This window comes from Haemaphysalis longicornis, unplaced genomic scaffold (assembly GCF_048455015.1).
Source record: "Haemaphysalis longicornis isolate Haplotype H1 unplaced genomic scaffold, Haemaphysalis longicornis Haplotype H1 scaffold_334, whole genome shotgun sequence".
In the NCBI taxonomy this organism is placed as follows: Eukaryota; Metazoa; Arthropoda; class Arachnida; order Ixodida; family Ixodidae; genus Haemaphysalis; species Haemaphysalis longicornis.
The window spans coordinates 131,138-158,294 of NW_027526348.1; the positions used below are offsets into that span (position 1 = coordinate 131,138).

Here is a 27,157-nt window from a genome sequence, read left to right on the forward strand (position 1 = left end):
AGTAACTCACGATGTCACCCGCGTTGACGTCCGTAGTCCGCACCGTCGTTGTCCCTACTATATAAAAAAAAATACTATCCGGCGCCCGGTTTCGATCCCTCGACCCTGCGGGCGGAACGCAATGTACATGGTGCTCTACCCACTGCGCCACAAAGCCGACACAGAATGGGACGCTACGAACGCGCCTTATATCGTTGACTCATTCAAATTACTGCTGACGAGCGCTCTCTCGTCAGCAGTTGCCACAAGTGCAACATTAACGTAACGCAAACTACTTAACGTCGTGCGCCCCCGGAAATGCTCTGTATTTGATCGTGCCTCTCGCGAGGGGGATGTTTCACTGCGTCTTCTCTCGGTCGCGGGACCCGTGGCGCCATCTGGCGGAGGCGCGGCACAACTCGTAGCACGTTGAAAAGATGCGGCGCCGGCCAGCTGTGTGTGTGCGTGCCGCACTTGTACAAATGGCGAGTGCATTGGCTGTCCACAGAGCAAAGCATTCGTGCAAGTAAGCCGTTGCAGTCAGTCAGTCAGTTAGTTAGTTAACAACTCCGCAAGCATTTGCGTTTCTTGCTTTGTAAACAAAGCGAAACACGGAAGAATGACGAAATTTACTTTTTTCATGTGCCTAGAGTTAAAATTTTCAGTAACGTATGTGAGGTTGGGTATCCGTACGCGTTGAAGTCCCAATGGAAGTTGCCGTGTGGAACGGACATGAGAGCCCCCTAAGAGGGTACACAACTGTCGCAACCCCGACGATGAGGGTAGAGTAGTGCCATTTCTGATTTTGGATTTCGAGATTAGGCCTCGCCCAAACGGGCCAGGCCTCCCAAAAATTGGCCTATAGGCTCATTGTCCCTCCCCACGGTAATCTTTAGTAAAAGGCGAAAGATTAATGCGTGGATGTGAGGAGAGACCTGAGCGATGCCTGCAAAAACCGTGCTTCACAGGGCGCCCTTCGACGGCATGTACTCAGAAGCGTCGCTGGTGGTGCAAAGTACAGACAAAATTATGAAAATTATAACCAGTAAGCGCGTAGATCGTGTAAATAGTATGACTAAGAATACGTTTGGGCATAATGTTTTAAATAGACTATTGGTATAGCCGCAAAACACAAGTACTTGTATGAATATTTGGTGCACGATGCAGTTATGCTTCGGACATAGGCACACGGTGTTTCGTAGATTTCCTGCGAGCCGGCATACAGACGTGACTGCAGAAAAATTTCAAGTACAATTTCTCCGCCATCCTTCAAGAGGTCTGCTGTTATCTGATCCTCACCAGGTGCTTTGCCACCTTTCATTTCTTTCAAAGCCTTCCTTACTTCTTCTGTCGTTACTGGTGGGGTGTCTATCTCCCTTGAACTGTTTTTTCGTTCGGCATTATCCTGGATGTCCCGGCTACTGTACAGATCTCTATAGAACTCCTCGGCTACAATGACTATTTTATTCCTATTTGTGATGGCATTGCCTTCCTTGTCTTTAAGTGCATACACCTGATTTTTCCCCACGCCAAGACGCCTTTTCACTGCTTTCAGGCTGCCACCGTTCTTTTTCAGCATATTCGATCATCTCCATATTATACTTCCGTATGTCAGCTGCCTTACACTTATTGATTAACTTCGAATGCTCCGCTAGTTCCATTCTGTCAGCTGGGGTGGAGATTGTCATGGTTTGCCGTTTCCTAGTTAGATCTTTCACCTCCGGGGAAAGTTTACCAGTATCCTGTCTAGCCATCGTGTCACCGACTTCTACTGCACACTCCGTGATAATGTGTGTAATCCCCGTGCTACAATGGGATCTAAACGCCGAAGAATTGCAAGCTCGGTGGAGGATAAAGCAACGGAAGTATCCACAAATAAATGTGGGCGAAGATGTTGGGTGAGAACATCATACCTTAGCTTAAAACTCTGCTAAATACACTCCCCCACGATACCTAGGCATGTACAGAGGCATGTTCAGGTGCGAAAAATTCCAACATTACGTATTGCACTTCCATCGAAACCTGGGAGAAAACTTTGACCAGCTCGTTACCGCAATATTTGCGCGAGCCGATTGAGAGGGAAAGGGAAGGAGCTGCTGCATCTCTAGCTATGGCCCTAGACTTCAAGGTCCACCTTTGAGCTCTCTAACAAATTTACCCCCTTTTCCAAAACCCCCCTATTTCTTCTGCGTCAAAGATCTTCTCTCTATCTCTCTCTTCGCAGAAAAGCAATAACGTACATTCCGGTACCGACATTAGAGAATAAAAACTCTGAAACACCGACACTGCCACCTTCTCACTCAAACTGACACACATCATGCCGCCCCAACCTTTCGAGCTCATAAGCACAGAGGGATTCAGTCTCTCCTGGGCCGCGGCGGTGCAACACCCTTGCTGCCTAGTCTTTCTTATATCTTCGCGTACCTTCATTGCTCATGAAACACAGATCGTAAATGCAGCAATCACGTCCCAAAACCCTCCCTGGGATTTAAAGTAACGCTATCCCGTCGTGCTTCTTAAGAGCCGAACGTAGATGTCATCTGCAGCTTTTTAGTATGAAACTCTATGCCGCAGGCTGCGGCCAGATCGCTGTTATGTGTCATGCAAGAAGCTGAATTTGCGCATGCGTCAAGGCAGTGAGGTACGGCACGCTACGTCGTATGCAAAGCGTTGAAGTATAAGGCCGGGTTCAGGCTGTTGCCGCAACTGTTGTAATAACTTTAAAGAATGACGTCATTTCACGTCTCAGCCAACCGAACTGCGTGCCATGCCGTTTTTTTTTACGTCCATAGGTCACGACATGGGTTTTGCGTCGGTATTCTGAACATAACATGGCGTCGCCGGCCTGGGCCCCGCTGCTTCACGATTTCGCAGATATTTTTTTCTTTTTAAGTATGCGAGTAAATCGGGTGAAAACAACAACAACAAAAAATCAGGACATGACGAGCATCTTACACTTCAATCTCGGGACATTTTTTTACGCAGCTTGCTTCCGCTTTAGACGGTATCGGAAGGATCCTTTTGTCATAACACCAAGGGACCACTGCTTAATTCCGGATGCTTTTTCTGATGGCGATTAAAAGCGAAAACTTCCGAGTGTCGAAGTTTGAGTACACGATAACTATCCACAGGTGGTCTAAAGTATACTCCGTATGCCCGTCTACTACGGCGCGCCTCGTATCCCAGGTGAAGTTTCAGCGCATAAACACCAAAAATCTGAAATTCCAAATGAAGCTCGAAAAGTATTCGCCTTCCTTTCGTTTCCATGTTCGGCTGTGCCACATGAGAAGCAGCGTGAACGACGCCGGCCATTCTTCTTTCAAGTGATGGCGCGAACGAGTCCCTATATTTCATTGCGAAGCCACGCGTTTTCAAGAAACCCTTTTGTTCGCCTTGTAATGCTAGCCCGGAAAAGCGCCGAAACCTTGACCGACGACAGCGCTTGTGCGCGCGAGGCAATCACATGGTTAACTCTGACAAAGCGGTTTTATCCGCACCCGGCGATCTGATACGGCAGGGACCCAGCGTTTCCTAGCCGTCACCCCTTGACCCGCAGTGCGTCTCGACGGAATGTGTGCAGAAGACAACGCGGCGGGGTTGGTAAGGACATACTGAAGCCCTGCTGCGTTCCACTGGGTGAAGAGCACGCAGAACAGCAAGCCTTTCAAAACGGTGAATCGTTTTGCCGACTGGTATCCTCGCGGGGGTTAAACGAGTGACCGTATGGTTCTAAATATTTCTTCCACCTTAACGCGATAAATATGAGATTTTGATGTTGCTTGTGTGGTTGAAAACACTACCGTTTATCTCTGTTTAGCACTGGCCGTGACGCTGGAGTTGCGTCATCAGGAGGCTGGCCGCCTCGAAAACTGCGATTGGTAAGGATGCCACACTCGCAACGCAGTTTTCGCAACTATACCTGGGCTTTTTACGGAACTAAACGCCATTATTCAACCACAGCCTCCTCCATTACCGACTATGTACAGGAGGCTATGATGCAGTCATGTTCATCCCGTCTCAGGGTGACAGTTAACGATAGCACAGTATATTCAAGGGAAGCTTATTTTGTTGTCTATTCCTGTTAACTGCTTCTTCTTCTTTTTTTTTTTTTGGGGGGGGGGGGGGGAGGGGGGACAAACATGCATGATTTGTCACTTGAACATCGAATGTGTAATGAGGGTCTGCCTTTTTGTTCGTGGGCTATGATGTCTATAGGGGTGAGGCGTGAAAAAGAGAGCGAAAGAGAGATACCCTGGAGCTAAAATTTCTTCTTACGCTGTCGCACTTCAGGTGTTTAAACCGGTCAAAGGTTGTTGACTGATGCCCATTCGTCTTGTTTACGGTATAGAACTCCAACTTTTCACATTTTGGAGCCACGCTAGCCTAAAAAGTTTGCATCGGGCCTTCAATACAAAACAGAACGTGCGGAAGGAAGTAACACTCAAGATGTAGGGCGACAGAAGAGTACGGAATCTTCTTTTTATTTTTCACTCCGTTGGCGTACAGTGAGGATAGCCGCCGCACAAGGCGTTGGCGCTCGTGTTCCTTCGGGGCCATTTTTTCGGTTCCCTTTCCCGCCCCAACTCAGGCTGCCCAGATGCGCGCGCAGTGATCTTGGATGTGCGGCCTCGGCACCGATCCCCCAGCGTCAATCATGGGATCCAGTGAATTTAGGAATGGAGGCGTTGCTGAACAGCGGCTCCAGCAGCCGCCGGCGCCCCAGCCAAGAGTGTCGGGGCTCGGGAACGGCGTTTGCCACGTCTCTGCGAAGCATCCCACACTGACGGCGGGTCTGGAGCGCTCCACGGGTTACAGCCGCGGCACGGAATGCGGTGGCCCGGACGGCGACGCCGCATGTGGGACACGACCTGCTAAAGGTGATGAGTGCTAACAATTTCGTACGTTGGGTAGGGGGAAGTAGAACGTGCAAGTTCTCGGTAAAGAGTCGCAGCCTGTAGGTGCTCCGAATGGATTTGGAAGTCCCCGCAACACACCTACACAGTCCATGCATAGTGTTCAAGCCCACTTTTGTTAAATTGCTTTTACGACTACCCTGTTACACCGCTGAAGTGCATATTTTCATTGGTCATTGTGCGGCATCAGGTAGGAAAGGGGTGGTTACGCAGTGCTTTGTACGTGCTGGAGCTGTCTTGATTGCATTCTTTCTAGCCGCCCTGAGTATAAAGCAAAACCGCTCATCAGCTTTCTGTTAGGAATATTTTTTTCCGATATATCGTAGCCTTCCAAGTATTATGGTGTCTAGGAGAACACAGGGACAGGTTTACCAGGAAAGAAGGGTAAAAAAATATACTTCCCTGTAAGAGTTCTTACTGTTCGTGCTCGAGGAGTGACTGAATTGGTGGCATCAGCATTTATCTTTTTTTGTTTGTTTCGCTGTACTGCATCACATAACCGACAGTCGAGCCATAAATGCCGTGCGTCGGCGTCTTACCAACAGGAGAGAGCAGGGCTGCGGTGATGGCCACGGCAAGTTAACATACTGTGTCACTAAACTGTGTCCCTAAAAGCGGTAAAAATATATCGATGCAAACAAAGATTGCGTAATATTCTTCAGTTCAACGCACGCCTTTCGCTCGCATTTTGGACAATTAACGTTACTAATTTAAACACAATGAATGAATGAATGAATGAATGAATGAATGAATGAATGAATGAATGAAATGAAAAATGAATTTAAACACAAGAAAAACAAAATGATTTTTCGAGCTTACAGCACACGTTTATGGCAACAGGTTTTCCTCAATTTCAGAGGCGAATGTATTGAACGAGTTAGTTCACACAAATTCCTTGGCATTGTCTTCAATGAAAATTTAAATTTGTCTCCTCATATTGACAAACTTCGAACGGATATATCACGGTGCATTGATATTATTTATAAGATGAAATATTTACTACCAGCTTGGTTAAAAAAACAACTGTACTACAGTCTAATCCATTCTCGCCTTAACTACTGCCTTCTAGTGTGGGGTTCAACAGGAAAAGCAAACATAGAAAACCTATACCGGCTCCAAAAAAAGTCTTACGCGAAATTGAAAACGCGCCCTACGTCAGTCACAGTTCTCCATTATTTAAGAAACATCAGGCATTGACAATTACGAACATTCTAATTAAAAAAAACTCTCTAACTATTTATCACCAGATAAGGACTGAACCTATTGACTTCTACAGAAAATACACGTCACGCAGACATGAATACGAGTCTATAGGCAGGTAATATACACAAAACCAAAAACTCGCACAAACTACCAGATTCCCAACTTTTTAAACAGTCACCCCGCAGTTATAACCATGGCACAAGATGCTAAATCTGAACAAGGATTTAAACATAAATTAGACATGTACTTTTTAGAACTACAATGAAAAACGTGTATTTTAACTTTTTGTTTCTTTCAGAAAACTTCGAGGTAATTTTTTTCGCTCTATGAAATCTTGTACTGTAATTATTGTTTCTTTATGAAAACTGAGAACTGTTTTTCTTCTTTCTTACTGTGAAATCTTTAATTCTCCTTATTGTTTTCCGAAATCTAAGAGCTGGTGTGTTTTTTTTTTGTTGTTGTGGAATTTTCATTGTAATTATTGTGTCTTTCTGAAAACTGAAAGCTCATTTTGCGTTAAGTGTGTGCATTCTTCTGTTATTTTTATTGTCACAAAGGACGTTTCATTTCCCCCAGAGTCGTGCCAAAACGGGAAGGGGAAGAGGGACGTCACCTTGTCAGGCTTTTTTTTTTTTTTTAGCCTTTTTGGCCGTCCCCCTCGACAACTGTACAGCCATTCCTGTACATGTTGTCGCAATAAACTTTCAGCTTTCAACTTACTCGATCGCGTTGTAGTAATGTTAATTTCGACTAAAAACCTTTTCAGTTTCGTTAGCGTTAATTCCTTCTTTGTTTTATGATACGTGGCTAGTGTTATATTTTCCTTGCACCTGGTTATTTATGTGAGCTAAACGCGAAAGTCCGAGGCGCATACGTGATCTATCGCTTCTGTAAGACATGGCGAAATCCCGAAAAATTTCGAAAGTCGAGAATTGGCCCCCTAAGCCCTGTTAATTTTACGAATCAATTTCTTCATGGCACATTTTGCATTTGACAACACCAAAGAAATTTCTTATAGATTTCCCGCCATGTCCCAGTCGAAAATGACAAGAAAAATTCCTGTAGTTTGTCGTATTTTTGCGTGTCGTACTGTCTGTCGTATCCTTTTATCGTGATTCGGGCAGCTGGCTATGTCACGACATCATGATGGCTGTCGTAACGACAGGTAGTTCTGTTCTGACTACAAAAATGTTTGTCGCTGAGAAAATTGACTTTGCCTTGACAACGTAAATGTGTGTCGTAACAACAGGGCTTCTGTTGTCAGTTTTTTGTCGTACGACAGGAATTCTTGTTAGGTTTCTGCGGTATTCCTGTTATCATTTTAGACTAGGGAAGGCGCATGTTCGTGTAGCAGTCAAGGAACTTGTATTCAAAGCAGCTATGGGAGGCGTCGCAGTGCTGGTGCCCTACTCTCAATTTTGTAAATTTTTCCAGGATTTGCCTAATTGTTTTACGTAAGTGATCGGCGACGTATGCGCATAATGATCTGACGCAATCACCTGCAGTCAGCTGACAAAGCTTTAAAGCTAAAGCTGACAGCTGCTTTAGCTGACAAAGGTCACCACGTAGCTATCCCGTATTGCCCACGAAAAATATCAAACACTTGACACATAGTTTAAAAAAAGGGTGCTTAACGCTAACGAAGTAAACGTATTTTAGTTAGTTTGCGTTGATACCACAAGGCAATTCAGTAACATTGATCTAAAGGTGAACGGCAGGTGTGTTTTGAACTGAAGAACACCACGATCATTTTCATCCTTACCTATTCATCTATTTTCATTGCTTTTAGCAACGCAATTAAGCTGGGTTTATGTTGCTTCGCAAGAAATTTTGTAATTACTTTCCACGATCACTGTCACCACGCCGTTGCCTGCTGGTGGGGCACACGCTATTTACCGTATTTGCACGATTCTAACATGCCCCTAATTGTAGCGCGCACGTACATTTGCCCGAAAAAATTCCAAAAAGAGTATTTTAACGATTCAACCGCGCAGATGTAAAAGACAAGACACCACCCACCTGACAGGAGACATTTTATTTCACACACGCAACTGTGGCAGCAAACAATGCCCTTTTCTTCATACTGGAGCGGGGTATACATTGAAAGTGTTGGCAATTTCAAGGGCCTTGACATTCATAATTTTTTCCACCTGGGAGTCAATTTTTTCAAAACATCTTCAAAGCGAGCTAGTCAGAGCCGATGAAGCCTTGCTTGAAAATATGGCCCTGCTTTGTTAACGTTAATCCCGCACTTGTGTCTCCGGCACGCCCAGTGTGCAGGATGCCGCTTATCCCTCGCCGTCGGCAAGTAAAATTAGCTTGCCCTTGATGGACGCAGAACAGTGGTACAATGAGCCTAAATATGCGCAACAGCTTGGTAAGGTATGCTAATTGTAGAATAGGTGCACCAAATTTTACTCACGTGACGTTGACGGATTTTTTTTTGTTGTTGTTGTTGATATATTCGGGTGGAAGTTCAAAAGGGCAATGTATCAGCGCGCCGAAGCGGCGAACCGGGATGTCAACGTGCGCGCGCGTTTTGAATCGAGGTTGCGCTTAATGCGAACACCTAGTTCGTTTTTTTTTTTTTTCTGTCGTCGCTGCAGGAATTTATAAGCAGATTAAGTGTGAGAAATTACGGAACCAACTCGTGTCACATTCAAAATACTAGCAGTGCTGCACTTTTTTGAGTCGCTGGGAACGCGCCGATTGTAACGCGCACACAAATTTGAAGACTACCTTTAACACAAATTAAAAAAAAAATCCCAGGCCATCTCACTAACGCTAAACGTGGAGAGGGGCGAAGCATGCAGTGTACAAATGTATTCTTGGCGCCTTGGTGTATTTTTCCCACGGAGATGAAACCGTTGGGAGGAGGGGGGGGGGGGAGGTAGAGTTATACAGCTTTGCTGTAAGTCTCGTGTCTTTGAAGCACGAAGCATTCTAGCGCGAGGCGTTGAAAGCGGGTGTCCCGGTGTTTTAGTACCGTGACTACATGACACTTCGACGACATGAGACACCGACAGCCGGAGCCAGGCCTAAGGGGCTTCGCCACTAAAAGGTGGTGCGCGTTAGAATCGTGCAACTACGGTATCGTGCAAATACGAGTTAAATCAAAAGGTGGTTTATTTAACCCCGTGTTCCTCTATTTTTTATTTCCCCACTAGTTTCTGGCAGGGTAGTCGTCTGCACTCGCCAACAAGTTGTTCTCGTGCTGCTGTCGTTGGCCAATTTCCTTCTTGGCGCCAGCGTCTCGCTACAGGCGCCCTTCTTCCCGCACGAGGTAAGGTCGTTCGCACCACTTTTCTCGTGCAGCCTGGAGCAAAACTGAAACGCTAAACTAGTATAAAATAGTGTGCGTGGACTTAATAAACACATTTAAAAACTACGGCACTTGTAAAGTTTATGTATGTATGTGTATATATATATATTAAGGCATTCGAGATCTAATCGAAAGGCGTGGGTTCGGTTCCCACTCTGGGCGCGTGTTTTTCTTTCTTTCTTTCACACGTAATTAGTAATAAAAAAAGTAATGTAACGTCACCAACGTTAAAAAATATTCTAACCATTCCCCTGTGCCTTCTTTGGCGTTGTAGACTGCCGGCATTTCTTTCTGTGTGTGTATATATATATATATATATATATATATATATATATATATATATGTATATGTATATGTATATGTATTTTTTTTCTCATGTAATTAATAAAAAATAACAATAATGTAACGTCACTAACGGTAAAAAATAGTCTAACCATTCCCCTATGCCTTCTTTGGTGTTGTAGACTGCCGGCATTTCTTTCTCTCTCTCTCTCTCTCTCTCTCTCTCTCTCTATATATATATATATATATATATATATATATATATATATATATATATATATATATATATATATATATATATATGGGTTCGGCGTGGGTTCAGTCCCCACTCTGGGCGCGTGTTTTTCTTTCTTTCTTTCTCACATAATTAATAAAAAAATAATAATAATAATTTAACGTCACTAACAGTAAAAAATAAATAGTCTAACCATTCCCCTATGTCTCCTTTGGTGTTGTAGACTGCCGGCATTTCTTTCTGTATTTCCTAACGAGCCCCTCATTTCCAAACCCTACTATCGTGCGAAAGCTTAGCGAGGGCCTCGGTTCTGGCAGCCTTGATGCCAAGGTAGCATAAGAGGGTTTCCCGCCAGTTACCCGCTTATGACAGGCTGTAGACGTTCGCGTAACGCCCCGGGGGTTGAAAAGAAGGTCCCCTTCTCCCCGTGCAGTCTGAGTGGCGCTGGCTACCACCCTCAAGCGTCAGATACAGTTGTAGTAAATATAAATACCCCAGAAAGTGAAGCAGAACACAGTCGCCCAGATAGCCGAATTGGTAAGGCATTCTAGATCTAATCGAAAGGCGTGGGTTCGGTCCCCACTCTGGGCGCGTGTTTTTCTTTCTTTCTTTCTCACATAATTAATAAAAAAAATAATAATAATAATTTAACGTCACTAACAGTAAAAAAAAATAGTCTAACCATTCCCCTATGTCTCCTTTGGTGTTGTAGACTGCCGGCATTTCTTTCTGTATATATATATATATATATATATATATATATATATTCTTCCGGAAGCACATGTATTTTTTTACATGTGTAAAAGATACCCGCCGGGGTTGGCCCAGTGGCTACGGCGTTAGCCAAAGGGGGCGGGTTCGATTCCCGGCCGCGGCGGCCACTTTTCTGATGGAGGCGAAAAGCAAGAACGCCCGTGTGTTCGAGATTTCGGCTCAGGTTAAAGATTGCCAGGCGATCAAAATTAACCCGGAGCCCTTAACTACAACGCGCCTCGTCGCCTGTGCAGCGTCGGCGCGTTAAACCTCATAATAAATCGGGCATGTTTGAAAGAGGGAAAGTGGAGAAAAAATGGAGGAAGTTCACACTAATGCGTAATACTTGAAGGTAGCTGCGAGCAGGTGGAACCACAAGGCCCCGGCGCCTCATGTCGCCTTCCTTCACGGTGAGTTAGACGCCCTCAGTGGGCGGACTGTTGACAACAATGTAGACTCCAAAGTGCTGCACGCGGCTTCTGGAATGAACTACAGGCTACCGGAGGGGATCTTTCTGCTTTACGCTCAAATATGCCGACCTCAAGCATCTCCTTTAATATTGTTGTTTGTTTTTGCACCACATCGCTCAGACATCACTATATCTTCCCTCGAACCCACGAGTACTCGAGTAGACCTTTACTCCATGGACAAATCTCTACTGCGATCAAAAGGGGCCGAGCACGGGTACTCGGGTCAACTCTGGTCCCTTTTGTTAAGCTACCGCGTCTTCTTCAAAGACCCTGCATCCCCCTCCCTCACTCCCATTACCTGAACTAGCATTTGACCATCCTTATCTGTAAAGGCGTGGCTACTACTGCTCTACCAGGCAACTAAAGACAAACGAAGAGATCCCCTTAACATGGTCGCGCCGGTGCAATAAACTTTTGCAGGCGGAGATTAAGGACGTAACGGCAACGCAATGTGGCCTCGTCTTCAGTGTGTTCGAGTTCACCATCTTCATCATGGCTCCAATATTCGGCAAGATTGTAAGTACTGCGTGCACCACCTGGCCAGGCTCTGCCAGAGCGTGCTTCTTTTGGCTCGTAAAGGCACCCAGTATTTATACTCTAGTCATATCAGATTTACGAGAGTCTCTCGGTCACTCGCGAGTGTTTTTGGTGGGAGGCCTTGCACGCCTTTATGGATGCCCATGACTCATGTGCATGCAGTGTTAGTTAGAAGTCCCTGTGCAAAGTTCCGAGGCCACATATAATTAAAGAAAAAAATTTCTCGTGAGCAACCACAAGATTCTTGCTACTAATTATAACGAATGACGCTATCGTCAACTTTCCCGTGTAAAACATTGTTTATTTTCCATATTTGAGCTTCTGCTAAGAACTATTTGTGCCCTGAAGACTTTCTTGCATACCTGGGGAGTGTACATAACAAACATTTCCTTTTGGGCGGATAGGGTGTGGAGGAGGGGGACGGTAGGAGAGCAGATGACGTTTTTTTTTTTTTTTTTTTTGTTACAAAACATGTAGCTCCTGTCCTTTGGCAACAGCGTAAGCCGCCCTGCGGAATGCGACTAAAAAGCGACTAGGCGGAATGTAACCTGCGTTCCTTCCAGGTGCCCATCGTGAAGCCGAAATTCATGCTTCTCTCCGGCCTGTTCTACGTGGGAGGTGCATCAGTTATTTTCGGGTGAGCTGTGTGAAAGCTGTTTAAGCGAGGGCTGAGAGAAAACCACCCTCTGCTTTCGTGACAATCATTGCTTTGGATTGGATCCGGACTATACGGGCGGGTACAAAACCCGCAGATAACGCTACTAATGCTCTTACCAATGGAGATTTGGGGCCTACCGCACCCCCTGCATTTGCTCGCGTATCTGTGTAAGCAATATTTGTGTGCCTTTCTGTCAGAGTAAGGCCCGTGCGCTTTCAGTTGTCGACACCTGCGTAAGGCTCGGCTTGCAGAGATGTGGGGTTCCGCCGCAAGGAGGATGGGCGAGATCGTTCGAGACACTTTTATTCTCAGGGTTTTAACAGTCTATCAATCAATCAATCATTCTTTATTTCACCAACATCTGTGCTGGGGACCGTGAACAAAAATCCACCAAACGGGCTTGACCGGCCCTGTCAAGCGGAACTAGAACCTTAAACAGCAGAGCTGTTTAAGGTTTTAGTTCCGCTGTCAAGAGTTACCAGAAAAAAAATACCAAGAAAAAATACCTAGTGCACCCGAGCGTGCGCCTCGTGAGGAGCGCCTGCCGTCGGCCAGCTCTACCTTCGAGTACACTCTGCCCAGCGTTCGTGGAGTCATCTCGCATGCTCTTCTACTCGCGAGTTCACGTGCGTTCGCGCGCGAAGTAGGGAGCACAGACGCCGAGTTCGCGAAGCCGGTTGCCGCCGGTTCAAGCGCGTGCTAGCGCGGTCACTCTGGGAGAGACGTGAAAGCCTGCGGACCGTGGAAAACCATCAGGGCTTGCCATTCGTGGAGAAGCTACAGCGGCAAGTTTGGAAATCCATGTGAGGTACAACAGCCGGGTCTCCGACGAAGGGATAGGGGCCGCCAGCTCCGCTGTTTCTCCAGCGTTGCGCCACCAGTGCAAGCTGCGCCAATTTTAAAGACGATAGTCTTTCTTGGACTCCTTAAACCCAGAAATTTTGGTCTGTCTGTATGTCTGTATGTCTGTCCGTCTGTCTGTCTGTGACTCGATGCAGCCACCCGGCCAAAGCAAAACAATGCCTGCGCATTAGTCTTGTATAGTTACAGCTAAATCTACCCATCTATGTCCGGTGTAAGGTTCATACTTGTCAACATTGTTGAAGAAGAACAAGACATTACGCAAATATGAGACAGCAAATCAATACAGAAGTGATATTTGCAGTGTTCCTTTATAAAAAAATAAAACAGGCTTGCTTTTGCGAATTTAAATAATTCATCAACTGCAGAAAAAGAATTCACTCCGCCGTCGCCTGCTGTCGCCCGCGCCACTATAGCTTCTTGCGCCATTTTAAGAAATCAACCGGTAACAGTTACGCAAGGTTCCACTAGATAGTTTCTAAGTTCTGCTTGCAACGCACGTGGAGTAGGGAAACGCGGTTCTATAAACGTTGAAGTAGGGCGCCTCGATTAACGCGCGTCTTCGCCGTACGGCAGCGTTCGCATGGAGACACCCGGTTTGGAGCAGTGGAACGCGGGAAATTTAAAATGATTTAAGCAAACCTTTGGCGCCTTTACCTTGGGAGGAGCGCGACGCATGAGGAACAACATGACAGGTGAGCGGGAAAGCGAAGGGAGGCATTTACTTCGCAAAAGCCGATAAAGATTATCGTCTTTTGACATTTTCCACGAAAGGAGCAGATACGCGGCCAATTTTTTTTATTTGTTTACTCAAAGGAAATGTTATCACTTTCTCTCCACGTCGCCGCCAGGTTCTTAAAGAAATCTCCGCCTGGTTCCGTGTTCCTTGGCTTGGCCATCGCCACGAGAGCCGTCGAGGGACTCGGCACTGCCTCCTTCATGACGGCGGTCTTCGCAATTGTCGCCGCCGAGTTCCCAAGGTCACTGGGCACCACATACGTAAGTGCAGATAACTAGGGTACGGATGCCTACACGGGTAACTTCGAGCGACCTTGGGTACGGGGAGTGGCGACAGCGCGGACCCCGAAACCTTTTTAGGTTGAGGTAGAAACGTATAACAGCGGAGGTCGGCACGTTCAAGTGGTAACTGATGGAATATCTGTTCGTTTAGTGACCAGGAGCTCCGGGACCTTGCTGAAAATCGGGGGAAATAAACATAGTCGACTCTGTCAGCCTCGCTGACCAAGTCAGCGAGGCTGATAGGGGCGCGAGCAGTAAGTAAATGGCCTTGGCGCGCTTAGTCTACAGGAGTTTCTTGAGAGCTTGATGCAGAGAACATAATGTCATTCGCCCACGTTTTTTTTTTTTCTTTGCGGGGGGGAGGGGAGTTGCGGGAAGGGAGGAGGCAGCGTGCCCCGTTGACCGTCGCCTGCCAAGTTTATACAGCCCGAGAGCAAAGATCAGGTTTCGGAGCGGGGGGGCACACGGTCGTCAGTTGGATGGAAACATATAGGCGCAATGCCGATCCCCAGCAAAGAACCTCCGTGCAGCCCTTCCTCGAGCTGTATAGTTACAAGGCTTTATCATCTGCCCTACATATTCGAAAAAGTCTGGAACTGTGTGTGTATATAGTTTGTCTTTGAAGGAACGTAAGGAGAAGGGATGCCTTGTGAACCACCTAGTTCACCCTGCAGCATTTCTGAAGGAATTCTGAATACTTCGTCCAGTGCTGCACGTAATTCTTTCAATGCCAACGTGAGCTCTTTTAGGCATGCACATTGTCTCGCTCTTCTTGGAGCCCATGTGTGTAACATATTTTAAGAGGTACTCATGGCTCATGGCCGGGTTTTTATTGTTTCCGTTTCAGTCAGTCCAGCAAACAGCGTTCGGTGCCGGTCTTGTTGCTGGGCCCACAGTGGGCGGTTTCCTTTATCAGGTCGGTAACAAAATATTCGGCATATAGCGTTTTTAACATTACGAATACGTTAACGTTACTATGTGCGGTGCTACCTTCAAACATTTTGTGTATTAAATAAAAAGTGGCGTTAACCGCAGCATACCCAAGGAGTTTTTCTGCTTCGCCTGAGATGGAGGGCCTAATTTGTGGTCACAAGGACTATTTGGATGGCGACGAAATATAAAAAAGGGGAAAAGTGGAAGGTTATTTCAAAGTGCACCCAAAGCGTCGCTGTTATTGGTGTTATGGAAAATGGTTTAACGTAGTGACGACAAGGCTGGTTACCAGACAAGACGGGCAATGAAGTCATTTCGAAATCAGAAGACATATATAATAAACGTACACACAAGCAGAAATATTGCATACATCTGCCGGGTACAAAAAGCTTATCTAGAAATGCACATTTCTATAGGTGTACATTTCAGAGGGCTCACTCAGAGTTCCGTTTCGTTTTATACAGAAAGCGCTTCACGTGCCGTGACATTCCTGCTTTTCCCCGCAATATTTGTTTGTTTGATTTCCACTTGGGTGCACAACTTAAGTCTTTGCAATGAAACGGCAAATGTGAATTTGTTCTCTCTTATTGACACTACCCTGTTCTGGTATGGGGTCATTCACACATCGTAAACTTTATTACAAGTCACTTGAATACTTCGTAGATGATACCTATACAACACATTCACAAAGGGTTTCGAATGATCTTCGTCTGTAACGAGGAAGTACAGCTATTCTATACATATGTGGAGTAGCCTCCAATGGCCTACTTCCAAGAAAGTCAAGGTTTCTTGTAAAAACGGGTCTCATTTGAGCTGAACTTTATTGTTGGGAGAAAAGGCGGTGTATACAGTGCAAATGTTCTTTTGTCGGATTGTGGCGCGTAATGAAATGTTTTCGCAACAGCTGTGGCATACGCAATCAAGGTTCCTTGATGCTCAGTCCTGGATAAGGCACGAACCACGAGGTCAAGAAATACTGTACGACAATAAAATTTCCACCAAGGTGTAAATGACACCCTGAACAAAATCCAGCAAACGTTGAACACAACACATTTAGCGAGACCAGCGAAAGAGTCTTTCGGGAAACGCTGTGTTCCAAAGCTGCAGCCGCTGAATATTTCTCCACGCAGGCCGGAGGATTCATCGTCCCCTTTGCCGCAGTTGGGTCTCTTCTCCTTGTTTGCGGCATCTTCGTCTACCTCATGCTGCCAGCCATAGGTGAGAAGTGCTGCGCTGTTGGTAACTCTTGCACTTTACCCCCCATTTCGACTGACGATAAGAAAACATTGGAATTGAAAGGAAAACTTTGTCAAGATGAGGGAGATGAGAGAAACAAAACGTTTGAAAACCGCGCGAGCTCAGTCTCGTCACTCCTATCTCAAAAATTTAAAAATCGATTAGTCAATCCGCGCCCTTGGGATGCTCGTTGTCTGCTTAAATTAGCGACAAAAGCTCCTCGCGTACGGTGGCTCAGAAACTTAACCAAGCGTTAAACCAACATCCTCACAGCTGAAGCCTGTGGTCTCTTTCGTGCAATTATTTATTGCCTGCCATTTCTTGTATAATTGTGTGGGGACCTAAGAGTATACCAAATGTACAGCCATGGACAAATGAAACGCGAACCCGAAAATACGAACCAGGACACGCAAAAAGCGCGATTTCTCTCCATTAAAGTCAAGATGACTTGGTTACAAAAAACACAGCTTGGAAATGTGGCTTTCCAAATATGCCAACTGCGCGCCATTACTGGACCTCAACGAACAGTATTTTTCAGTTTTGCCCATTTCGTTTCGTAATTTTGTGTTCGCATATTTTATTTGTCCACGGCTGTACTAAAACTAAGGTTCAGTTCAATATCCTAACGTTCGGATAAGGGCTCTGAAGGCCAACACGAAACTCACTCGGGTAAGGCACCGGATTTTTTTTGTTATTCAACGTCAAGAAGCGTCATCCGCGTTTGTGCTGTGTGGGCTTGAGTAATGTACACCTAAATAAAGCTTGAAGAATTGCACTGAAAATGTTACTTAAAATGTGAAACAGAAATAACATATCTCCATATTTAATTAGAATACTAAACTAAGATTAGGATTTTTTTAACGAATAGCTGATCCCCAACCGAAGCTCGTTTTTTCGGTCCTCGTTTTAGAGCGTACTTGCTTTCGAATTCTTGAATGCAAGTGCACCCACTCTAATAGCTGTTGTTCCAGAATAGCATACGCAATGAAGCGGCAAAACCTTCCGAATTTCGAAGACTTGCGTAAATGCCTATATCGCACAGTAGTAGCACTAGTCGACGAAATGCGCGATCGTCTTGGAAACTCCTCGCGCCCGTTGCGCTGCAGAGGACGACAACGAGGTCGCCCCGAAAAGCGGCGACATGTTGAAGTTCTGGTGCAACGCGGGCATCCTGTTGGACGCCTACTGCGTCTTCTCCACCTTCCTCATCATCGGCTTCAACGCCGCGTGCCTCGAACCTCACCTCAGACAGGTTTGTGGCGTCCTCCCTCCTGGGTCCCGGCGCGTTAGGGCAATGCTAATAAGTAAAAGCTCGCTAATTCGAACTTCATATATTCGAATTTATGGATAATTCAAACTGTAAGAGTTGGTCCGGCCAAGTCTCCATATAGAAGTCTCCGCCACTGATCATTCGAACTACGCGCCTCAACGACGGCGCCTTGGCGGCTAAAAAAATGCACCACGTGCCTACACACGAGGATGCCTTGAACGGAGAATAAAGCCAACCTAAATCCTGCATGGCGGACGATATGGAAGGCGCATTGTTAGCGAACTCGGTCGATTGATGACGCGAGTACAGTGGTGTTTGGCCATCGTATCAGAGGTCAGAAGCGCAGAGCATGTCGCTGCCAATGACAAGGACGAAGCGTAGGGCTGCCGTCCAGAAGACACTGCCGGATCTAATGCCGCCCGTGTTTTCTTCAGTTCTCAAGAATGCGAAGGTGAGGCTTTGCGCTCCACTCATTTGTCAGAGCAAAAAGAGCTTATTGTCACCTTTAGGGACAAAAGGCAGACCGCAATACGGGCTTTTTCAAGCCTCAAAGTGTTGACATGCCCAGTACTGCTTCCCAGTTCCAGTGTATTGTTGGTATTATTAATTTGAACTGAGATGGCGTCCCCTAGTTCGAATTAACGAGGTTTTACTGTGTCAAAATATTGTCACATAGGATAAAGCGAATCGAGGTTCTCGTAGAAATGGACGTTTATTGGAGCGAACTTGCGCTCCGCTATAAATTTAACGAGAACACAAACTGCGTGCTATAAGTAGCCAACGAAGTGACATGCGCAGACGAGCGTCGGCAAATCGAATGCCGTGGCGTTTACCCTGCGAGAATTTCTCTTCGCGGTATTCTTTCCGGGACCACCAAATTAGATTGAAAACACCAGCAATCAAAGACCATTGTAGCCTAGCGGCCGCAGAGCGAAACTCTCCCTATCAGGTAATATAGCGTGTGCGGCATACAAAAAAATTGGCCCCGTATCTGCTCCTTTTGTTGCAAATGCCGTCAAACGACGATCTTTTGCAAAGTAAATGCCTCCTTTCGCTTTCCCGCTCACCTCTCATGTTGTTCCTCTTTCGTCGCGCTCCTCCCAAGGTAAAGTCGCCAAAGGTTTGCTTAAATCATTTTAAATTTCCCGCGTTCCACTGCTCCAAACCGGGTGTCTCGATGCGAACGCTGCCATACGGCGAAGACGCGCGTTAATCGAGGCGCCCTACTTCAACGTTTATAGAACCGCGTTTCCCTACTCCACGTGCGTTGAGAGCAGAACGTGGAACCTATCTAGTGGAACCTTGCGTAACTGTTGTCTCTTGATTTCTTAAAATGGCGCCAGAAGCTATAGTGGCGCGGACGACAGCAGGCGACGGCGGAGTGAATTCTTTTTCTGCAGTTGAAGTCTTTAATTTCGCAAATTCAAGCATGTTTGCTTTTTTTATAAAGGAAAACTGCAAATATCACTTCTGTATTGATTTGTTGTCTCATATTTGCGTAATGTCTTGTTCTTCTTCAACAATGTTGACAAGTATGAACATTACACCGGACATAGACGGGTAGATTTAGCTGTGACTATATAAGACTATTGCGCAGGCATTGTTTTGCTTTGGCCGGGTGGCTGAATCGAGTCAAAGACAGACAGACATACAGACAGACCAAAATTTCTGGGTTTAAGTAGCCCAAGAAAGACTATCGTCTTTAATAAAGGAAAGGAAACACGCGCTTCGCTTCTAACAGAGGCAAGACAGCCAGGCGCGGCGAGATGCTGGCAATAAAACGTAAGTAAAAAAAACAGAAGCCATGGTTCGCGGCGATATACATTAGTTCCGACTCGTCACTGTATTACAGAACGCAGGAGTCTTTAATTGAATGTACCAGAGGAAGTTGGGGATTCTTAATACTATTATAAAATTCTGGAATAATTTTTTGAATAGCCCATTTGTAAGGCAAGGTATATAATCTCAATGAAGAAATTCATAGGAGAGTTGGAAAAAAATCAGCCGTGTACCGCAAACTTGTATCAAACCCACGACCTTCAGATGTAATGTGTTTAGCTGTATTACACTTGTACAGGTTACTTCACAGTTAAAATCTTGATATTCTTAAAAAAATAGTACTGCACATTAAAGGGACAAATTAACTTATCAGTCAAAGTTGCCATAATTGCAGCAGCTCTTGCGTAAACAATTTAATACGGAAGAAGCGTCAAGACACGTATCGCTGCCCTATAGATATTTTTTTGCATGGCAGTTTGTGCCATCAGAAATGGTATACGGGGAACGAATGAGCTTTTTTGGAAGCCTCTAATACGTGTGCCTCGTGGAGGTGCTCCTACAGTCGTGTCTTGCAGGCCTGTGCTATACTGTTGCGAGGAGATCGCGGTGTTCTCCCCGTGCTGTGCGCTGCGCCTTTCCTCCTTATTAACAGACGCGGTGCCCGCATCCTCGCAGTTCAACCTGGAGCCGTACATGGTTGGCCTGGTGTTCGTCTTGAACGGCACTGTGTACGCCGCCACTGCTTGGATATGGGGAAGGGTTGTGGACGTCACGGTGCGTCTTCCGTCGCCACTCAATCCCAGTCGGCGTCTTTGAGTGCTGGTGCCATCTTTCGAGATGAAACGCGTTGTCTTGGTTACAGTTAGGGTAGATATCACCATACGCTCGCGAATATCACCTCCTGTTCCTATGTTCCTATCTCAGTCGCTGTCACGGTTGCCCAGGATTACTTGTTTGGAGTGGGGACGCTCATGAACTCGCACATAAAAATATTAAAAAGACAAAGAAGACAAAACCAAACGATGGTGCGCAACCATCGTTTGCGCACCATCGTTTGGTTTTGTCTTTTCCCCTGTCCTTGTCCCTCGTCAAAATATGCAGCGCACGCTAATATTGAATTCTAGACTATACCAACTAGCCCTTAAACAAGCCTTTGTTAACTTTCTTTCTTATTGTTGTGCCAGATATTCTATAACACTGCTCATAATGGCCGCCTACTAACTCGCGAAGTGTGTCTTCTACTGAGTCATTGCTGCCCCCAGTATCAAACTTCGTGGGTGTCGGTGCTGACGTCGACGCGACCTTTAAGTGTAACGTACGTGCTACAGCTATGTACGTACCCGGTAACCGTGGCGTCACAACTATGGGCGAAAGCTGTGCAAGCAGTGTGTTTTGTTGTCAAATTTTCTATTTGAAGCAGCTATTTTCTGCTGTATCACCAACGATATGCCATGCTTGTAGCATCTCCTGTCGGCACGTTTGCACTTTTAGGGCCGAGCGAAGGAACTTTGCATCCTGGCGGGCCTACTGATGTGCGTGTGTTTGCTACTAGTCGGACCAGCACCTTTTCTTCCATTGTCCACGTACGTATCCACTACACAAGACATACTTACTTGAGGTCGCATCAAGAACTTCAAGCGTGCACAAGTCTGTACGTGGTATGTGCGGTGTGCTTTGGCCCTGGGATTAAATCGTCATATACTTTAGGCAGCGCAAATTACAGTGGGAAATTACTGGGAATGCTCGGCAGGAAACAAAGCTGATCGCAGGCTAGCATGCTCTAAAAACTGACCGGAGTGTCTCGGAGTAACCTAAGTCACCTTTGAAAGACAGTGTGCTAACAAATACTCAGGAGAACTAGTCTTCTACGTTACGGAGTTGCAAGGATTCTTTGTGTACACTTTGAATTTAAGAGGATAGGAGTGGGGACGCGCGTGCACTTATTCCCTTTGTGGACACTATATTTAAGCTCGTCTCCTTCAGAAAACGAAGAAGGGTTTTTGTTGCCGTCTGCAAAGTCGATGGTACAGGGATTGATGTCCTAAGATGGTCTCTACTGTGAATGGGTGATTGTCCAATGTGTTGAGTTCGGCGGCCGACTCTCCTTTTCGCCTGCCCACTTTCATCCCATGAACACTCCTTCCCCAGTGCCGAGTAGCAAACCGGGCTTAACGCCTGCATAAAGCTCTCGGCCTTTGCGCTCATTTTTCTCCTCCTTCTCCTCGTTGATTTGAAGAAAGTTCTCCGACGTGCGGGAAAGAGGCGAGTCGAGTTTGCTCATGAGGACTCGATCGCTATGACAATTAAGCAGCACCACCCCCACCCCCCCCCCCACCCCCCCTCACCCTCCGCACACTGTATACCTCCAACTTAAGCGCAACAGTTCATGGTGATACCCCACGTTTAAAGCACTCATCATGGTAACACTAGTACCACTTCTTTTAATGGGGAGGCTGGATATGTAACTATAAAAACACTTCCATTCACTCACTAGTCTTTCCGATAGGGGAAACTTAGGGATTGTGTCATTCGGGCTAAAAATTGGCAGACCATAGTGCCCTCTATGCAAACCACTCGGTGCTACATACAGTACTGTGCTAAAAGGGTTTTTCTTTCTCCCCATCTTGTGCATATGTCTCCGAGTTTAGTATTTAGGAAATCTTTTTAAATGATGGATGACACGTTACCCCGGTACTTTACAGGCCCTCTCTGTAATAAAAATGTGGTTTTCTATAAGTCCGTGATACCACAAATTTTCCAATGGACTATTAAAAAACGTGGGGCTGCCCAACAAGGAGCTGAGAATTTGAACGTGAGGATTGATTGATTGATTGATTGATTGATTGATTGATTGATTGATTGATTGATTGATTGATTGATTGATTGATTGATTGATTGATTGATTGACATTTACTTTAATTATTGACCGTTTTACTGAACCTTCACCAATGTTTCTGTGGCTAGGTGCAGTTCTGTGGGTGCTTTTTTTTCTGCGTACATTAACTGACTGGCCCATACATCCCAAACGGCGCAGTTCCAGCACTTGCAGCTTAGGCTGTAAAATAAGTATCCCAGGTTTATTAGTTGGGCTCAAACCAACAAATTTTATCTGAACAAGATAATTACCAAAAAATAAACCCTGTTCTTTAGTGGGTCACCTAGATAACAGCGCATGCGCCGTGACCAACCACAGATAGGAGTGCACGCGTGATAAGATGTCCACTCACCGTAATGTTCCAGAGCCGTCTGGACTGTGATGCTTGCCCTGGGAATATTCGGATTCGCCTCTGGTGGAACAAATGTCTGCTCGTTCGCTGGATCATTCCGCGACACCCTGTGAGTATATTTGCTGTGGGCATGCTTCGTTATACCGGGCTGAGAACTGACACGATGGCGTAGTGATTGCTCCGTATCTTTATGCCTACCGTGAGTGACAATCTCCTCTGCGTGGTAGATTCGTATGGAATGCTTGAAATTAGTCCCGCATTAAGTACTATGCTTTTTCTGAATGTGTGGAGAAGGTGTCATGAGTGGGACTTGCCCGAAAAACGCGCTAGGGTCATCTTTTGCACACACAATGCAGATATACAAGAATGTGCAATAATGTGCATTCCTCTGATCTGTTCGTTGAGGTACGGCAACGCAAAGCTGTTTTACCCAGATGAGCTCTTGTTTTCGGGTTATACTTTCTTTGCCACAGGTTAGCACAAAACATTTAATGGTGCACACCCCCCCCCCCGCCCTTTTTTCGTCGTTCTTCAGTTGAGAGAGAGAGAGAGAGAGAGAAATAACAGGCATTTTTTTCTTGTGTGCGTGCTACAAAATACGAAGAAACTTGTTTCTAGCAATTTTCGTTCATAACATCGAATCCTCAATATTTCTCTTTCAGTAAACGTGGATTTCCAGATGATTTGTCTACATATGGCCTCGTTTCTTCCGTGTTCACGGCATCTCATTCAATGGGGTAAGTTTGGCGAACGTGTGGTTTTCTATTTTTCAATCATTACGCAATTTTTATCTCCAGAAAATAAGTTCCAAAACCTCTTAGTGCACGCTTTATTGTTAGCACGGGGCCTACCGGAAACAGTAACGTGCATTATAGACAGGTCAAGCGGTGACAGTTCCCGGTAGCAACCTTACTCAGAAATGCCCGTGGCGTCTTGTACAAACCTAAATTTGCGCCTTTTCACTCCACTAAATTACCGGGTGCATGGTGGCGGCCGTGCCTTTCAAAACATTTTGTCTGCTCGTGGATCCAGAATGCACTCAAGTTCCTTTCTGCTGCCATGCAAAATTGGTATGATTCCAAGAATAACCGCACTCACGCATGTACGCGCGCGAGAGGGGGTAGAGGGGACTTCTTATTAGGGGCTTTGTTATTAAGAAGAGAGGCTTTTTTTTATTAACACCCACCTTGGGCATTTACCTAAGATCTTTGTAAATACTCGTTCATGGTGTGCTAGTTTGGGCGAGTTCGTAATCCTAGCAAACGTTCGCCGCTCAAAAAAGATGAAAAAACAGAAAGGCGCACTATTCAATAAGCATCGTTCAGAGAAGATGCGGATAGCTTTTCAGAAACGCTTGAAAAAATTGCTCAGAACTGTGGGGAGCTGCGTCGTGAAGTAAGACGTCGCAAAATAAAAAAATAAAATATTGTTTTCCCCATCAGCATTAAGAAGCAGTCGGTTACGGATGGGTAGAGAGCTGGGTTCCGACCCATGTTGCACTTCCCACAAAGTTTTTTTATTACTCCGTTCAGTGATGTTGGTACCCTAGGGACAAAAGAATGTCATTGTAGATATTTATTCTGCGTTGAAAATGTTGCTAAACAAACGATACTTTGCAACTTCGTTTAACAATAGCATGGCCCATAATGATTTGAACCCCAGGGGCTGAATTGTTTAATACGACGGTCGTCATTTTGAAGCGATGTGGTGTTGGCATACAAATGCATGTATTCTTGGGTTGGCGCGTCACTTGGAGCGGGAGGCAACGGTGGAAATGACGCAGGTGCCGCAGCCGGAACAACGCGCAAAGCGACGCCCCAACCCAGAATACACATGCATTCGCATACCAACACCACATCACCTCAAAACAACGGGCCGTGGTTTCGTAGAATGGAGCCCAAGAATAGCAAGGTGACAATGGTATACCCGCGATCTGCAGAGCTTTCGTGGGACCAACGTTGGGTGGCTACCTGCTTGACACAGTCGGCTACCGCATGGCCACCATGGTTCTCCTGGGCAACGAGCTGCTCCTCGTAAGTTTCCTCAATCTGCATTGTACGCAATTCAGCTCTGTTCGTAAGGCGCGCATCCCTAAAATGAGTCCAACTAAGCTCGCATTTACTGAGCTGTCGCGGTTAACTATTGCTCTCTAAGTTGATAACGGTATGCGTGCGCGTCGTGCGTACCCTCGTACAATTTACCATCCCTTCCTCAATAAAGTTCAGAGAAGAGCAAAAGCTAAAAATGCGTCCAACCTTCCCTGAAAGCGCGTCCAATCGATCGCCAAACCTTCAAAGACCGATATCGCAAATGAAGAACGAACCCATGTAACGATTTTTCGCTTGATAAGTAAGCGCATCTACGAACGATCTAAACGTATACCGATGCGTAGTTGATGAGATAAAGACTACTATTGTACTTCATCATGATCGACGCGTGTATTGTCTTATCTAGAACCGTTTCTTTTCCGCGATTTTTCATGTAACCGTTTTGATAATCATACAACGAAAGCCAGGCTTCACGCACACGCCCTGCGTCCAGAGATCTTATCACAGTCCGTACACCTGGCCCTATGCGCTCTACGCCTGCCAGGATGGCTGAGGATACCTTATCGAGGGGTTTTGTCAGGTCCAAGGCTATAATGGCCGCTGAGTGACGTGAGGGAGGGTCCTTCAGAAAATCCCAGTATAGCCTCAGGTGGACATCTTTTGTCGCAAGCCCTGCCCGGAAGTCGTACATGTTGGGCGACAATTCTTTTTCTTCTATTAGCCTATTTATTCCTGCCATAATTATTCAGTCCATTATTTTTAATATACATGACGTTAGCGATATCCGCCTGAGATTTTCTGTCGAAAGCTGTTTGCCCGGATTAGGGATTAGGGTAACATTCGCATGACGGAACTCTCGAGGAAGAGTGCCCTCTGTCCAATGCTTGTTAAAGAACTTGGTATCGAACCATCGTCGAGGTTTGTGAGCATATTATTCGTGACTCAGTCTTGCCCTGGCAGTTGTAGGGATGACGGCTGCACATCGTGTTCGCGCCACGATCGCGAGATTTGCTTTTAAAGGGTGCTCCACCGCTAGCACACCTATGCTGTGGTGAAGCTTGCAAAACAGAGTTACCGGTGATAGAAGTTATCACACCGTTCACCATGTCATAAGCGTTTTCGTTAGGCGTTCTAAAGCCTCTACTCCAACCAGCCGACGAGTGGGCAGGCTACTGCGCATGCGCACCATGCTCAGCTGGAAGCGCCGGAAACGATGCGTGTTCAGAAAGCCAAATGGCTGCCTGCAGTGCCGAGTGCGCTTGGCATTACATTGCTGACGCGACTAAAATATATAAAAAGGGGAAAAATGACAGTAAACGTGGTTTTCTGTTTTATTAAGTGATAGACACCAATTATTATTTGTGTTGGAGTTATTTTGGTGTTTACATATACCGAAGGCGCACCTAGTAGTGCACATGCTTTTGCGTCACGCTTAGTTAAAAACCACCCCTGCCGCCCACCCACCGCTCGCCCGAGTGTGACACCGGTAGTTAAGCGAACCGCCGAAAATGTAAAACCAAAACTGTACGTATACTAATTTACGATAATCCATGCAGGGGAAAGCTTTGGCATTGTAAAGCAGCGCCAAAGCTGAACTGCATTATGATTGCGTGTTCGTATGGGAAAATTTTGTAACGGTACGGCTCTCATGAGCCGCAATCTGCACTAGAATGAAGACGCCAAAAAAGTGACACTAGAAGTGTGCCGCAGAGCGCCAAGATTTGCTTGCCGCATGGAAAGCTTTGATACGAACCGTTCAGGTGGCAGCATGGGGCGATTGTGAGGTTGCGGGAATCGCTAATGCGCGACACTGCAGTGAAGGCCACTCTGAAATTAGAGGTAAAGAAGTAGTGGCATGTTGCATTAGGCGCCGGTAACGCCACCTGCATGGCAGGCGCTCGTATTTTTTATCATTGTGCGCAGTTGGTTCAGGCTCCACGTCAAATACCCGTTTCCGGGATATTGGGGCGTGATGAACTTGATGTCATGGACCTCGGCCGCCGCTGGCTGGCACTCGTCTTTCGTCGTACTATAAAATTACCCCACACGGCAAAGTTCGCCGCGGCTACGTTATTTATCTTACGGGCTGTACACAACGTTCGGTTTACCAGCAAGTCCTCGGAGTTGTGTGAAGTAGTGTGAACCGCATCTGCACGTTAAACAGTGTGTTTGAAAACGCAACTTCTCTCTCATTGCGCTTTGCGTGCAGGTTTCGTGGCTGTGCTTCTACGTGTTGGCCCGTCGCCAAACTGCGCCTGACCGTGAACCGCTTCTCAAGGAAGTCATGTGACCTCAGCTCTACTTAGCGTATTTTTCTCTTTTTAGACAAGCCTGAGTGTTGTAATTTAATGTAAGGATGTTACTTTGTGTTTTTAAACGCCTGTGCGTGTCCCGTTGTTTTATCGTGCATTAAAGAAATGTTACCACCGTG

At 46.0% G+C, this 27,157-nt stretch overlaps 1 protein-coding gene and 1 pseudogene across 4 annotated transcripts; one reads left to right on the forward strand and one right to left on the reverse strand.

The window, feature by feature from the left end:
- Window positions 1-814: 814 nt before the first annotated feature.
- On the reverse strand, window positions 815-922 carry LOC144177906 (U5 spliceosomal RNA; annotated as a pseudogene).
- A 2,609-nt stretch (window positions 923-3,531) lies between these two features.
- Window positions 3,532-27,157, forward strand: LOC144177903 (MFS-type transporter SLC18B1-like). Of its 4 annotated transcripts, XM_077705491.1 has the most exons (16): window positions 3,554-3,651; window positions 3,797-3,857; window positions 4,568-4,856; window positions 9,263-9,378; window positions 11,578-11,673; window positions 12,258-12,331; window positions 14,065-14,212; window positions 15,081-15,149; window positions 16,297-16,384; window positions 17,509-17,654; window positions 20,127-20,225; window positions 20,943-21,034; window positions 22,692-22,787; window positions 23,341-23,415; window positions 24,618-24,711; window positions 26,936-27,157. In XM_077705491.1, the coding sequence occupies exons 3-16, from the start codon at window positions 4,598-4,600 to the stop codon at window positions 27,014-27,016; spliced, it is 1,533 nt and encodes a 510-aa protein (XP_077561617.1). In that variant the 5' UTR covers window positions 3,554-3,651; window positions 3,797-3,857; window positions 4,568-4,597; the 3' UTR covers window positions 27,017-27,157. The 4 variants fall into 4 exon arrangements, with proteins under 4 accessions (XP_077561618.1, XP_077561620.1, XP_077561617.1 ...); XM_077705492.1 differs by lacking the exon at window positions 3,797-3,857 and having other exon boundaries at window positions 3,532-3,651; XM_077705494.1 differs by lacking the exon at window positions 20,127-20,225 and having other exon boundaries at window positions 3,548-3,651.

Excerpts from the sequence above, each read along its gene's own strand:
- LOC144177903 (XM_077705492.1), top strand. The coding sequence starts at position 4,598 with ATGTGCGGCCTCGGCACCGATCCCCCAGCGTCAATCATGGGATCCAGT. Across the intron at positions 21,035-22,691 it reads CCTTTTCTTCCATTGTCCAC|AGCCGTCTGGACTGTGATGC; the intron begins GTACGTATCCAC and ends GTAATGTTCCAG. Across the intron at positions 24,712-26,935 it reads TGGGCAACGAGCTGCTCCTC|GTTTCGTGGCTGTGCTTCTA; the intron begins GTAAGTTTCCTC and ends CTTTGCGTGCAG.